Source organism: Coffea arabica, chromosome 9e, assembly GCF_036785885.1.
Source record: "Coffea arabica cultivar ET-39 chromosome 9e, Coffea Arabica ET-39 HiFi, whole genome shotgun sequence".
Classification (NCBI taxonomy): domain Eukaryota; kingdom Viridiplantae; phylum Streptophyta; class Magnoliopsida; order Gentianales; family Rubiaceae; genus Coffea; species Coffea arabica.
In genome coordinates this window covers 29030831-29047034 of record NC_092327.1, presented here as the reverse complement: position 1 = coordinate 29047034, position 16204 = coordinate 29030831, and the positions used below count along the sequence as shown (strand labels likewise).

The following is a 16204-nucleotide window of genomic DNA, read 5'->3' as shown; positions in this document are numbered from 1 at the left end:
TCTAAAGTAATTAGAACTAGTGGTTAAGGTACAATCAATGTGCAAGCTACTAATAAAAAATATATTAAAATTGCTTGCTATTATTTTTTCTGTTGAAAATAGTAATTTAAAATAGTTAAACTGTTATAGTATTTAAAAAAAAAAAAGTGGTTGTTTTTTGTCAGGGAAGTGCTAGTTAATGCAAAAGATATTAAGTGATTGTAAGAAGGTGAGTAGTTAAAATGATATAATTCTCTTTAGAAATAAAAGTAAATTCGGCAATATATTAAATGATACAATTTGTTTATACCAAACCCCTCCCTTCTCCCTTTATATTTAGTAAAATAGTACATGATAACAGTTATGTTCTAAAGCACCATAGTTTGGATAGTTTAACTTGTTTCCCTTTGTTACAAGAGTCGCACACAATTTTGTGAAATTAAGTAGTATAAAAATCATCGAGCATATTCATCATTTTTTTAGTCTTCACAGTTTACAATTGGACTATATTCCTCAAATCTTTTGCTGCAGATAGAGTTCAAAGAAGTCTTGCAAGTACTATACTCCACCTCAAATAGTTTGAATTATGACACATATACGTGGATGTAGGAATAAAGGTTTCCGTTATTCTTTGCCCATTGACACGTTTTTCTAACTTGCATGGTCGTTCTCTTTATTGTGCCAAGATTAAAAAAAAAAGTTTTGTAAGCTATTAATTAATTTGGTAAGAAACATGAATATTTCAATGTATTTATTAAAGATCTTCGCGCAAAGTTTGGGATCAAAGCCTTTTACAATCACCAATCTCAATTGTATAGTGCAGTGTAGACAGTAATATAACACATGTGAACACTAATACAGCAAATGTCGACATTAAGATAATAACATGTAACAATAGAATAAATTTTGACACTTCTTCAAAATTATATTTCCAAATCAATCTCATCTACCCAATTTCAAATTGAATGCATCCCTAACATTAACTGCACCAAACAACCAGCCTACAATTGTATGAGTCTCCAATCTTAAAATTTGAATCTCGTCTTAGAACAGAGAATAAATTTGAATTCCATAAGGAGCAACCTGAAAATTAATCTTAGTATGAGGCATTTAAATTTTATCGAGTTAATTTTATTTACCTCCCTTGAGGTTTGTCCATATTACCAAATAAACCTTATGGTTAAATCAAATAACATTCAACTCCTTTGACTGCCCAAACGTTTATCAATAAGTCCCTTGCCGTTATCAACCGTTAATAATTATAGTGACATCAGCAAAGAAAAAGTTATGGAGCCCCATAATGCCCTTATCTTCCCGGTAACATATGGCCTTTTTTTCCACCCAACTTTTTATTTTACCCATGAAATCTTCTTCCATTCTTTCTCAACCAATCCTTATCAATCCTACCCTCACAATACCGTATTCTCCATTACCACCTTTATCAACATCCACCAGAAAATTCTAAACTTCAACTCCATATTTTCCCAACCAAGCCAATAAGAAATCCCTTTGCAAGGCAATCTGCCCAAATTGTTCTCTCCTCTTAATTCTTGCAAGATAGATCAAGATTGTAGAAAGGAAAAAGTGCATTTGTTTGCTCGCTTTTTGATAAGAATTCGGCAAGTAGTGAATGGGTGAAAATAGCAATCAGATTAGAGGCCAAAAGAACATGATGGTGGTACTAAAAATACCTACCAATGCTAGCTGTCAATGCTGCTACAACTGCAGTCATCTACTCTTTGCTCCACGAAATGCCGCATAGAAGTGATCTTTGGGTTTAGGAAGATGGCTTTTGTGAAATTATAGTTTTCTTAAGTTTTTGTGAGTTTGGAGAATTGGAGCGACGTGGTTTCTTCATATGGGATTTCTAGTAATTCCACATATACTACAAGTATCTAGGTAGCATGTTCTATTGTTCCCTGAGTTATTTGATGATGAAGATTGCATTCTTTTTTCTTTTTTTTCCCTTAATCTAGAGTTGGAATCATAGGGTCTGGACTATGGATCCTTGCATTGAAGTTGAATTTTGGATGCAGTTCCCATGATGTCCCTAAATCTTTAACTTTCCGTCATGTGAATTTTTGACATCGTTGATGTACAACCAAGTGATGATATCTTATCATTTTTGGAAGAGATTTAGGTGAAATTGCCACCAGAGCTAGGCAAACAGATTTTTGTTCGTTTTTTTTATCCCCAAATTAAGAACATCTTAAGTGGCAATTTCGACTTTTCACTAAATTCGTCAAGCTCAATTAACAGAAGTTACCATGAAGGGGGTATTGGTTATTTGGCCAAACCATAAGGTTTATTTAGTAATATGGATAAACCTCAAGGGAGGTAAATGTAATTAACCCAAAATTTATCCTAATCTCCGAGATCCTATTAATGGAGGTTTATCACGAGATTATTGCTTACTCCTTGTTGGCAAATTATTGTAACCATAGGATTTAACTTGTTATCTATAGCTACGTGTTGAAGTTTCGTACAAGTAGGTTAGAGTATAAGCTAGCATTTTTGGTTGTTCCTTCAACCTTGAAAATCTTCATTGGATTTTCTAATTGTGCCTCATGCTTGGTTATTCCACCTTAAAAAAAAAAAAAAATTTGAGTTATCCCATATAACGTTGGATGTAATGAAATATATATTATTCATTATTTGCATAAAGACAAGCTCTCCTAATATAGGAGATAATTATGTATAGTTGTACCATCCATGATCAACAAGTTTTCATGTTTTTGGAGAAATGTGAAAGAACAATTTAGCCATATATGATTTCTTGACGTATGAAGTTAAACAGGTTTTGCTCAATGCATTAGAGCTTCAATTGGAAATGGTCATGTTGCTCCTCTTTTCTATGTTCATGTTGAAGTTGTATACGTTGCCTTGCCTCTATTTTTAGTGGATTAATGAAGTTCTAAGGTAGCAGTGAATTGAAGTGGGTAGTTTTGAGTTTTTGAGAGCCTTTGAATACAATGCAATGGAATAAGCAATGTTTTCATGAATCTCTATGCGGATAGTTCAAAACTTGCACAGAAAAAACTTCTTAAAGCTTTCAAAAACAAAAAACAAAAAAAAAAACATTTTTGTACCTTTTCAAAGAGATTCAGCAGTTGGACCCCAATTATGCCCTAGGACTTCAAATGGATACATACAATGTAAAAATGTTTTTTCATGCTATAAGAGAGTATAAAGAACCATTTTATGAATGAGATACTGAAATTATACACAGAAGCTAGATTGCCTAGATCAGCATTCACATGTTAGCAATGGCATTCACCTATTGATAAGTCCCATATATCACACAAAATCTTTATGACTTTGAATATGAAAGGACTAAAAGTCCTTTCACAATAGAGAAAAATAGAAAGCATAAACAAACACTACCAGTTAGAAATGCACTGAAACAGAGTCGCTGGATCATATTGCCAAATTGCTATTTAATAAATCTTTTAGGTAATTTATAAAGGGATGAAATTTGTGGTAGCACAAATGGCATGAAGTGTTTCATTATTTATCCTGAGGAGATAAATATAATGTCTAACTTCATACACATTATGTGCAATTTATGATACTTGGATTATCAGCATTAACATAATTGATTTCTTTGCTCAAACCAGACATTCAGTTCCTGAGTCTTTACTATAGATGCAAGACAGTACAAAATTCCAAATGAGAGAACTATTATCCTCAAAAAGTACTCAAAAGGATTACTAGATGTCAGTCAATATATATTTACAAGAATTAAAAAATATCATTGACTAGAAAACAATAAGCTGTTTACAAGAAGTGCTTTTTTTTTCTATAAGATTATAACGAGTATATCCATATAAACAACTAATTTTGCAGATCAGGTGAATATAACGAAAAAGAAGTATCCATATTTGCCTGATGCTGACAAATAGCTACACATCCAAAAAGTTTTAGTACCCTACAAGGAGAAATTTGTTTCACTTTTTTGCCAAAAAAAAAAAAGGAATCTCGAGTGAACAATCATATAGTCAGACAAACTCCAACTTTCCTTGGAAGCGAGTTCATCTTGTTCTTCACCTGCTGAGTACTGACAGTCACATATGTGCCTTGTGTACTGATAGCAGGGAAAAACAGACATGGTATGCACAAAAAGAAAGAATCAAGCAAACATGGTAACCCATCAAGCGTTCCGGCATAAGCAAATATCTTCAATCTAATTAGGCACAAACACAATAGGCATTGATCAAGGAAAATGGCAGATATATTTCAAACATAATAGTGAGGAATGCTTCGTCAAAGTCAGTAGTTATACAAACTCATTCTTGCTATGCATCATGGCCATATCCAACTTTAGCCGATCATTCATCTCGGGTGTCACACCAATTTAGGATCAGCAATGATGTTGCTGCAAATTTCCTTTTTCCTCGACAAGAAGAATCATGAAGAAGAAACAAATTTCCTTTCATTTTTTTGGGAAATAAAAGTCAAAATTGATTGCTGCTACAAAAATGCTCATTCATATCATGAATGTTAAAACATGGACATGTCCACACATCGTATTCTTCCTCTATGTTAGTCAAAATTAAGAATAATATAACGTGCCTTGCTTTTCTCATGAGAGTTTCAAAGAATGCACAGCCACACCATTCCGAGCTACAGGAATACGATCCCATCTTCCCAAGCGGGGCTCCTACACAATACAAATGCTTCCATGTTATACTGATGGTGCTTTTACCATTCAGCAAGTAAATACTAAAATGAGGCCATGACAATAGTGAACAAATATTTCCAAGTGAAACTAAGTTAGTTCCCAATCACTTTGGTCACAACAAATATCATCTAAACTCAAATAAGAATAAAGCATCTATTTCATGCACAAAGTAAGTGTTAGGTTCATGAGTAAAGGGTTAGTCCCACATTGGTCCAAGAGATAGAGAAAGAGCGGTTAATATGTAAGTAAGGGCCCGAGACCTAATAGCTTAAGCTTTTGGGTCAAAGTTGGGTTCCTGACTTACATATTGGGCTCTTCGGTGGGGTCTCTCGAGGTGTTTCTCCCTAACAGTAAGCAGAAGCTTATTGAAACAGTTGAGAAAGAAACCATGAGTGCCAAGATCCCAAGTCAATCTTCTGATTTTACAGTGTTCTGGAACTAATGATACTGCATTATCCCAACCCCTTTTATGTTCATAAATAACCTCTTCAGGCTTCAAGCATAATTCTGATTTTTTATCTTTTTTCTCATAGAACTCTTTAACACTAATGGGATTTTTATTGTCATTCTTATGGAACTTCTTCTGTCTGACTATGATCATGGTCATCCTCCAAATGAAACGGATCCCTAGCTTATAACTTGTATTTGTGCATACGCAGATAGAGAAACATGATATATTATACATCATAACAACCGTTGTAGAACAAAAATCCAACTCTCCAATCTTCTTGATTCAAGGTCATTCAGGCTCAATCATCTGCAGATGAGGACATAACCTATCTATTCAGTAGAGAGAGAAACAAAACAATTCACCAACAAATTTTGATCATTGATCAGGCTTTGGCCTTTTCCACCTACCACAATAATGTGTTTGCCTTAAACTCATAAGAGGAAGCCAAGCACGTTCTATATTAGATTAGCAATCAAATTACTTCAAACAGACATTTGTACAGCATGAAGACTATTTCATAAATGATAAGGAAATTTGAATCCGAAACTATTGAGAGTGAAACAAGGAAAAAACGTACCTGTCCAACACCAGCAACCAGGAAGCGCCCAGATTTGGCAAAAGCTAGAGAATTTACAAATCCAACCTACAACAGCACATAGCTTTAGAAAACTAAAGCAGGAGACCTTGATATTACTCATCGCACAAGAAGTAAAAGTTTTGCAGTAAATCACTAAAAAATTTGTCATATCAAAGCAATATGTTTAATCAGAGAAAACAAGGCAGGAAACACATCATGAAGCACTAAATCCTGAGATTCCCCACGCATAAATTAACTAATCAACTATGGTTAAGTCATCTAATAGACAAGCCTTTTGGATCGGAATATCAAAGACCAGTTGATAACATATCTCACAAAAGCTGGAATGTTTATTTTGAATTCAGAGACAGATAAGGATTATTTGTCAAGACAAGCTCGGCAGATGCTTTGGGAGTTCAGGGATGTAAAAAGCAGAGGTTGGACAATTCAGGGATATCCAGCCAAGCAAAAAGCAGTTATCTAACCGCCACTGATAATCTTTTGAGTTAAATCATTTTTGGAAAAAGGGAAAAAATGTTCTTTAAGGCCAGGAGCATTGGACACACACTAGGAGCATTGGACACTAATCAATAAGCAAGCGCATTGGACACCATCAATAGGCAATAACTGCATTAGTGTTTTTGCATATAAACACTTCGCAACTGTAATATGCATAAAGGTAGATTGGCTCACGCGAGAAACTACCTATTTCGGTTGAAAATCAGGATGGGAGGCCACATCTTTTTGGGGAAAACTGAAGCACAGGATGACCAAAACAATAAGTTATCAAACTCCACCAAAGTCTCAGAAATCCTGTTATAGACCTTTGTCTCATTTGCTCCAGGTCTTACTAACTATATGGTTTACTCCTGGAGAAACCTGTTTGGAGAACTCAAAATGTTTTTGTCTTGAAAACTTTGAAAAATACCTACACAGGGCACTTTTCAAGAACATTATAGAGCCTCACCATCCTGAAAAAATATAAATTAAGAACAAACAAGACCAACAACTTTTAGGTTGAGAAAGGCTAGAATCCACTAATTTTAGTCAAATGAGAACGACCACCCCCTGAGATAAACTAACACATAGCAGAATGAAAAGTCAAACTACTTTGCTCCATATGAGGGAAAAGGGCATCGTCGACTAATGTAACCACAGAATATGTAATTAAATAGGTACTCTAACCTTAGAATTAAATAGATAACACTACTCTACAAAATCAGCCAGATATAGAGTCTAGAACAGAAAAAATTCTAACTACACAAAACCGGAAGAGCAGCAGCAATTGCTATGGGAACAAGATAGAAAAGACATCTGTAAAATGCAAAGCTTACTAGAGGGAGCTGAAACAAAGGACTGATTCCTTTGGATTCACTTTGAATCGCCCAAAGATGAACTGAACCATTTCCAGCTCCTGATGCAGCTAGATCACTGCTTCTACATACACATATCGAACTTATCCAAGAACGTGCTAGAGGAGAAAGATTCTGTGGGCTTTGATCACCATTTTCTGAGGATAAAGCGAAGAAAATGGATCAAATTAAGGCTCATATTTCTCAGCACACATGATAAAGAAGCTAATAACAATTCCTTCAAGTTACCACATGTAATTACTGCTACCAGAATGAAGGCAAAAAGAGTTACTACTAAGACCAACTTAAGATAATGACACAAGAAAAAGAAAAGGTACATGTGAATTGCAAGAGAAGGATTGCAAGTATACCTATGTGGCCATTTGGTAGTCCACCATTTTCCTGTTCAAACTGGCTCGATGAAACCAAGGCATGAGCATTTTTTACAATATGGACAGGCTTCTTTCTTAATACGTTCCAATGTTCAATACTACCATCATCAGAGCCTGACAAGAATTCTTGATTGCTTATAAAACAACAGCACTCTAGGGATGAGGCAGGAGCTCGAAATATCAACTGTCTTTCCTCAGGAACCTATTTTGCATAGTACAAGAAAGCTTATTGTAAGGTCAAGGAAAATTACCATGATTTTAAAGCCAAAGAAGACAGCTTATTGTAAGGTCAAGGAAAATTACCATGAAGGGTTCAATCATAGCCAGAGTAATGTATTTTAAAGCCAAACTTCTTGCTGGATTATACTTGGAAAGAATATCCCACTAGTAGTAGTTATAATTCACAATTACGCTTGAAAAGAATTTGGGGATGATGAACAGAATTAAAGATGCGAGCAGTGAAAAAGAAAAAAGTATTACAAGATTATTGACAAAAATGGCACATATCAGATAGACCTCTTGAGATTTAAAAGCCAAAACAAGAAAATAGAGTAGTGTTAAATTGCCAGCATATAGCATTCATTCCAGACAGAAGAGCAAGAGACCTAGAAGCACAAAATTGGATAAAACTTCTCTACAAGAACTCTGTCCTGTCTCATGGGAATCAAACTTGAAAACAATTCATGCAAGAGACCTAAAAGCGCAAAATTGAATAAAACTTCTCTACTAGAACTTTATCCAATCTCATGGGAAATGGCCAAAGAGACTTCTGGAGAAAGGTCCAGGGCACCCCATGGTGATAGCAAACTTGATAACAATTCAAGCTACAATTCAGCTGAAGAAATAAGCGCTTCCAAAACAGGTTTAAGCACTTCCAAACAGGTTTAATTCCTTTCTTCTATTATACTCCTGGACAAGTGGAGTTGATATGGAGCACAGTAGGGGAGCCACAAAGATAAGAAAAACGAGAATATACAGCTCTGAAGATCAGGTTTAAGCAATTTCATTCACTAAATTGTGCTCCTGTAAATAAAGCCTAATGTAGAGAGGTTTTATAACTCTCTCCTTGTCATTCCGAAAAGACCAAATAATAATAATAATAATAATAATCAGATACAAATACAGAACCACAAACTCAGAGACCTTTTTACTTCAGCTTGTTTGTTATGATGAAACAAACCAAAACATTGAAAAAAAATCAAAATCTAATGAGTATGGTACAACAAAATCGGCCACCTACAAGTTGTTTGTCATGCAATTCTTTTCAAATTGAATTTCAATGCAACTGCTCTTACAAGTTACCGTATCTTTGAACATGTTCCACTTGCAATCATACTAATATCATAATGCAAAACATCATGGAATTCATATGCATGTAGTGCAGCATAACCTCCTCTATGATCAGAGTAGAACTCTCTCCTTTACAGGTCCAAATTTCTTTCTCTCAATAAAGTTCGTCCATAGAGATCTTAGTTCTAGCACCAGAAAGGCAATCACAGATAAGGGGAAAAAAATCTCATTGACAGCAGAAAGAGAAGTTAACTAACTAGCTCATGCTAGTACACTATCAAAGATCTTGTTAGCTGCTTTATCAATTTTTTACCACCCCATGACAATGAAGAAGAAAGATTAAACCAATAGTAGTAGTCTTGATATATCATCTGAGTTATTTGCATATTGCACCTTTCGCCATTTAAACAACTTCGTTCTATGTCCTAGTTACAACGAATCCCTGTCATATGCCCCTCTGATTGGTGAAACTGAATCAGATTTTTGGTATCAATTTTGAAGTCTAAAATCAGTTATTTAAATCTAGCAGGAAGAAATTTGTCCAATTTAGCAATATCTTCACACATAGGGAAATACCTATGATTGAAGAGTAACTAAAATAACAGAATCAGTCAATTCCCAACTAAAATTTCTAACTCTTTCTCTCCCCAATTTTTACACTTACAAATGCAGAAGTTCATCCACCTCCATGCTATAAAGGGCGTTCACCTATACAAGAGGCACCTCAAAGAAATTCTCAACGAACAAGGAAAAAAAATGCTGAAATATACAAAGTAATTGCTTTCTCCCCTTTGTACTCATGGGATGCTCTTTATGGGGCATGAAGGTTTCCAAAGAGAGGAAAGAAGTAACCCCCGGGACTTTGTGTGTGTGATTGCATCAAAAGTTTGGACACAACAGCAAGGGAGAAGATGTAAGAAAAAAAGAAACTAAGATGCACAGCCTAGCTCCATAAAAGCCCACCCACTGACAAGAAGCAAGAAAACACTCCTATGTCATGAATTATTAAAGAAAACCACATTTCCAAACCAAGATCGCGTTATTACACCAATTCAACAAATAAAAGTTTCTGTTGCTACAACGCCCATCTACAAATTAAAATTTTAAAAATTTTAAAAAGAAGAAAAAAAAAATCTCCATCTATAAGCATATCGTCTTAGTTTCCAATTATTTTGAAAATTCTTAGAACAAAAACTAGTTGCTACAGTTCAAGTCGAAAACTAACACTAGTTCATTTAGAATTGTAGCTGATCAGTTAATACCTTCCAAAGATGCATGGTACGATCACGCCCAACCGTCAGGACTCGTTCAACTCTTAGGCAGTCAATTGTTACAACTTCACTCTGGTGACCAAATAATGTGCTTATATAAGCTCTATCTTCCACATTCCAGATTTTGACAGCCCGATCAAATGAACCAGAAAATAGTTCTGAAGTTCCTTTCCTGAATGTCAAGCATGATACTGGCCCTTTGTGGCCGGGAAAGGCCTGAAAGCCATATTAACAGAAAGTTTAAGATGTAATGAAGTGTACACAAACATTGCAGCACTGTTAGTTACCATCAGAGGGAAGGAATATAGGATGGTAAGCCCAGAAAGATTAAGTGTTATCGTTAACTGCATATTTTCAAGCAGAAAACGGGATAATGATAATAAAGTCATCTGTAGGCAAAGTGAAACACTACATAAAATAAAATGAAAATAATATTAAACTGAATTTAACATAAATAAATTAACAACATCTGCTACCATACAGAATTACATGAACTTATGTGCTTTTCTAAAGATACTTACTACAAAGGACAGGTAAAATGATACCAATGACAAATTCTAGACATCCTTCTCCAAATGAAATAAAATCAATATGCTTCAAGGTGGGTGATAAAATTTTCACTATGCATACTTCTGTAGTATCAGCAATCCAAAACTCAATATAATCAGAAAAATTCAAGTTCACCAAAGAGATATCTTTCTAATCTCATTCTTTTCTCTGCTTATAAGCCAGATATTTTCTAAGCTCAAGCTAAATTTGACCTACGTAACTCCTGGATTTCTTGTAATACCTGAAGATGCTGCCGAGTTCGAATGTCCCACAAATGAACATGACGATCCAATCCTCCACTTGCCAAGTATCGACCATCAGAACTGACAGCTAATGCCAAAACATGTTTGCTATGCTTTGTTGCCTGACCTTGTGGGTCCTTTGCACCATGAGCCTTGAGTACTTCATCAGTTGGCCAAGTGTACTTTTCAGTCTTTCCACTATCTACATCCCAGTGCAGAATACTACCATCCTTGGAAGCTGAGAATCCCCTCAAGTCATCCTCAGACAAAGCAACAGCAGTAACAGACTGCCGGTGCTTTACCAAGACTCGAAATCCATCACTTGTTTCTGGTTTTTGCACCCTAGATAATCAATCAATACAGTTATCTTCAGATTTGCTCCTTTCTATATATATAAAAGCAACTTCCAGAACTTAAAAAGCACATGAAAGATCAAGGAATCCTTTCAAGAATGAAAAATCCTCTTCAAGAAATCACCGTGACAATACAGTTGAATTTAAAAGCAAGGTTCCATGCACTTATTTTTTTAATCAAACTAAAAAAGAATAACTAGTGATAATTGTATCACTAACAGGACAAATCTTGCCTCCTGTTTTGTCATATTCCTTTTGAATAGCCAGAATAGCACATATGTTTATTGAAACCAAATTAAGAACATAAGGCATAGCTTTAAAATATGTGACTCGCCACCAAGTTTCCACAGTCCATACATCGTTTGCTGCAACAACTCAATTGCTTGATCAATCATATTTAACACCACTAATGCGGCAAAAATTAAAACCTTTTACAATATACAAGCTTCAAAACTACAAGCACTTCAAATAACAGATTCCCCAAATAATCCCATTTCTCCATGAACCAAAATAAAAATGCAATAGAACGATAATTAATGCAATACCTTGAAGCAATGGCTCTTCGGAGACGGCCACTCTCCTCCAACTGCTGCTGCTGCAAAATCTTCAGGACCCGCGAATCCCTTTGGCCTTCTCTCTCAACTCTTCTTTTCTCATCATCCCCACTCCCTTCTTCTTCTTCTTCCTGCTCTTCTTTTTCTGCTTCAGTCATAAGCTTCAACAAATCCTTGGACAGTCTCAACTTCATCTCCCCCGCCGTCTCCTCTTCTTCTTCTTCATCTTCTTCTCCTTCTCCCCCTTTCCTTCCAGACCCAAATCCTCCTCCTTCATCACCATCATCCTCCTCATCCTCGCCGCTGCTGCTCTCTATATCTTCATCATCGTCTTCTTCCATTTTCCGCCGCTGCTTCGACCCTTTCTCCTCTGCATCAAAAAATGGGTCTTGATTGATTGAAATCCTTTTGTTTTTACTGTTAAAAGTCCGACCCTTTTGAGCTGAAGGTCTCTTTTTCATTTCCCTGTTCTTCATTCTTCAATCTATCGCTTCAGCCTTTCCAAGGAAAAAAAAAACCTCAAAATCTCTTCAGATTATTGGGATTAAAAGAAAAAAAAAAAGCTTTATCCCTTTTCTGTCTCACACACTAACACACACTGAAGAGGTTTTAAGGTTTTTAGACCCTTTAGGGTTTAAGAGCTGCTGCAGGGACTGTACTTATACGGCACCGTTTTGAGAAGGGGTGGTGATTCTACTGGAAGCCGAACGACTAGATGCTGTGGCGTAGTAAAGGCGAAAAGAAAATTGCAAGCAAAATAACAGTTGGACTAAGAGTTGAGGCCTTAAGTTTGAGTTTGGATTTGGGCTTGGGAATTTCTAAGGCTTGTGATGTGCACATTGGATGACAGTGGATACGTTTGGACTGCATAATTTGTTTTGCTTAATTTAGTGTGCAAATTTTAATTTGAAATCTTTGTTTGGACACGTAATTTTTTGCAAATGTTTTCCACAAGGGGATGCTAAGTTATACCACCAAACTAACAGAAAAAAGGGGTCTTGGAGTCAGGGTTCACGTGGTGCAAGGACCCACCATGTTTTATTCAATTCTCACCCAACACCTTTACTACCTCCGTACATTTTGCTAAAATGTATCCGTTGTAAGAAAGGGGTAGTGGAAAAAGAGAACAGTCCAGAGAGCATTGAGGATTGCAGGAGCTTCCGTTTTTGCTTCAGAGATAAACTCCAGCCACCTCTCTGCAATTTCTATACCCCTTTTTTCAAGAAAAAGGTTTCATCCAAAATGACATCCGCTATCCGTGCTTTCTTTCCCCTGTTGACGTCAATTACAGTACCGCGCTTGGCACCAGTCGAGGCACAAATAGAGATCCATATCTGGGGTAATTAATTTTGCAAGTTCGTAGCTGAATACCAGCTTTACTTTCCGGGTTATCAAGGGTAAAGAGCTTGAGCTTTCGAACTGGAGCTTGTGAGAAGGAAATTGAAAGTTGTCATCTGAAACAATTTGCAACGAATTTGAGAACCAGGTCAAGTGCGGTTCTTTTTTTTATATAAGTTTTTTCACACATTTCCCCAATTTATGAGTCAGCCCTAATTTGAATAGGAACGATTGAATCATAAACTTTACGCATTCTGAAATTGCAATGTTGCTGCCGGCGTAATATACTTCAGAGTTGGGCGTAATTGCCGCGTACAGGCACCTATAGACACGATATTTGTGAGTTAGGATGAAATTCGATGTTTATTTTAAATCGTGTTAAGGCATGATTAGGACTGGCCTAAAAGTTAATAATGCCTGCTGAAACTTAATTGGACTGATTGGTAGAGTAATCTTGACTGTCGGAGCTCTTTTATTTTTTTAGGTCTGTTTTGCATCGAAAGGCCATAAACGGAATTTGTATGTTGCTGAAGTATAGCTGCTATTTCAAAAAGATAACCGTATTTCTGAGGTTTAGAAATATGATGAAGTAGGCATAACTTGTTTACATGTTGAAGTTTATAAATATGTAAGTATGCTGAAATAGGATTCAAACCTGTTATTTCCCTCTCCGGTGAAGTATAAACACATGCCTGCTCTTGTTTGAAAAAGATGTACAAGTCTAAGTCCATTAACTAATATACACGTCTAAGTCCATTAACTTATTATAAGTCTATGTTGTAATGCTATTGTAGCGTTGCTTTTTGAAGAACTGGGTAAAAAATGAAAAACAAGTGAATGCTGGCTGTTTTTACAGATAAAGACCATAGGCAAGTTCCCCAAATGGTCGTCCATCTCCCTCCCCCATCCAGTAACGAAGATTGAGAATAGAAGATAACTTGGAACCAAAGCGTTTTTTAAACTACTTCATTCAAGTGGATTTTACTCATGAGCTGCATCCTATTAACACACCCTTACGTGGAGTAAATGTCCAACAAGAGCAGGCTATCATTGTCCGGTCCAGCAACCCCCGCTCGTGCATCCGAGACTTCTTTTGTCCACTTATTCACAGCCTCAAACGACTACATCGAGTCCTTAGTTAACTACTTCAAGGTAAGGCCATCCTAAAATATAATACACTGTCCAAAAACAAGACTTGCGCTATGGATTTTCATGCTGCTGCCCTGCTTAGCCACCTTCATACATCCAATTAATTAACATTCTTCGGTGTACTTGTTGAACTTGGCTAATCAATTATTGAATGTGTGCCTGTTTACTCCATTCAATTTTTATGCTAGCACCTGTAAATCACTTGATTGTTTGAGGTACAGCTTGGGTTCAAACAAATAAGTATTTCTAGAAATAAGGACAATACTTATTGGAGTTCTTCCACATATTGAGTCAGCCCTAAGGTTGCCACTGCTGCATTGGAATTGGAAATTAGTAGCAAAGTTTTGAGTCACAAAGATATATTTATCTAAAATCTGTAATTGTTTGACAGTTTAATATTCGTTTGCCAGTACTACAAACTGATATACACTTCCTTTGGTCTTTAATCTCTAGATGCCTCGTGACCATACCACCGCAAAAGCTCACTGGGATGAAAACATGGAGATACACTTCTGTATGACATACGTTGAGTGGAAAAAAAGTGGGGAGTGGAATCCAAACATCTCCACCGAGGCAAACTGGATGAAACTGGCTGCCCATCTTAATTCCAGTTGGGGAAAGCAGTATATGTGGACTGTCTACCATTCGAAGTACACACGTTTGAGGAGGATTTGGTGTGCATTTGCCAAATTAAAAGGTCTGCGACTCTCGGCCGAAACTGGAATTGGGTGGAACGAGAATAGGAGATGCTTTATGGCCGATGAATCTCAGTGGAGGAATCTGCAAATGGTAATCTACCATCCAAATCAAGTTAAAATTTTGGCAACAGAATTTCATGTTTACAATTTTTTCCTTTGATGCTTAATTCGTAACTGCCGGGCTGAGTTGTGACTTGTGACCTTACCGGCAATGGAATAATTTTAAGACTTGATTAGTTCTTGGCTACTATGGTAGAATATGATGAATAAGTACTCGTGTGCTAACAAATAGGTGTATTTTGGCTTTATTAAATGATTTCTATTTGAGACTTAAAGGATAATTTTTTTTATTGGACAGGAGAATAAAGACTATAACCAGTTCAGATACTTCCAATGCGTCGACAAATATACGATACTATCCGAGGTCTTTGAAGGAGAAACTGCAACTGGAAGCCAAGCAACTTCCTCCTTTGCATCTCCATCTTCGCGTGTGCCTCGACAAATGCCGGCTACTCATTTGGGAGGGCAATCAAGTTCGCATTTTGAAGATGAATTGCTCACCGGTGACCCAGATATCACATGCTACGATACAGCTCCTAATGTTGGAAGAAAGAGAGGATCGGCCAGCGTAGGGGCTACAAACTCGGGTTTGGGATCTCGCCAGAGCAAGTCGAGCAAAAGTTCTGATAATCCATTCGTTGAGTGTGCCAACTCCCTCAACAACCTAGCCTCAGCAAAACTGCAAATTAAGGATCGTCGCTCCAATGACTTTGAGAAATATGATGTCACAATGGCAACTCAGGTTATCGAGTCGTTCGAAGGCCTGTCCAAAGGAAGGAGAGTCACGGCTCTTTTACAACTCCAAGATGACAAATGGCGTAAAACTTTTCTGACTATGTCACGCGATCTTCAGGAGTACTGGATTAACAAACTGCAGGTTCCTGATGAGAAGAGGCCAGATGAAGATTAGTTGGCAGTTTCAAAAATGATTAGTTGGCAGTTTCAAAAAAGATTAGTTGATTAATTGCTACTTTAATTTCCAAAGTACTTTGAATGAATTACTTGCGGATTGTGGTGCACGGGCCGAATTTCTATTGTTATATTGTATTAGTGGTGCAACATGGTGCTTGGCTGTTGTTATATTATAGAGGTCGTTGGATAATGGCGAATTTCTGTTGTTATACCTATATGATAGGAATGATCTTCGGCACTTGCTTGTGCTCGGGTTGCCATGTTATATTATGAACTGAACTTATATTAGTGCATGGACAACATGAGGTCAAGGTAACAAATAAGATGTATACACCACGGAAACTAACTACTTCAAA

At 36.5% G+C, this 16204-nt stretch overlaps 2 protein-coding genes across 2 annotated transcripts; one reads left to right on the top strand and one right to left on the bottom strand.

The window, feature by feature from the left end:
* Positions 1 to 4188: 4188 nt before the first annotated feature.
* On the bottom strand, positions 4189 to 12458 carry LOC113709245 (U3 snoRNP-associated protein-like EMB2271). Its single transcript, XM_027231964.2, has 7 exons — positions 11683 to 12458; positions 10784 to 11126; positions 9985 to 10209; positions 7412 to 7634; positions 7023 to 7198; positions 5689 to 5754; positions 4189 to 4639 (listed from the first exon to the last, which is right to left on the bottom strand). Exons 1-7 carry the CDS (start codon positions 12165 to 12167, stop codon positions 4562 to 4564), a joined length of 1596 nt encoding a protein of 531 aa, XP_027087765.1. The 5' UTR covers positions 12168 to 12458; the 3' UTR covers positions 4189 to 4561.
* Positions 12459 to 12702: 244 nt separating this feature from the next.
* Positions 12703 to 16001, top strand: LOC140014897 (uncharacterized). The gene is made up of 3 exons (XM_072066559.1): positions 12703 to 13177; positions 14632 to 14967; positions 15235 to 16001. The coding sequence occupies exons 2-3, from the start codon at positions 14632 to 14634 to the stop codon at positions 15844 to 15846; spliced, it is 948 nt and encodes a 315-aa protein (XP_071922660.1). The 5' UTR covers positions 12703 to 13177; the 3' UTR covers positions 15847 to 16001.
* Positions 16002 to 16204: the final 203 nt, after the last annotated feature.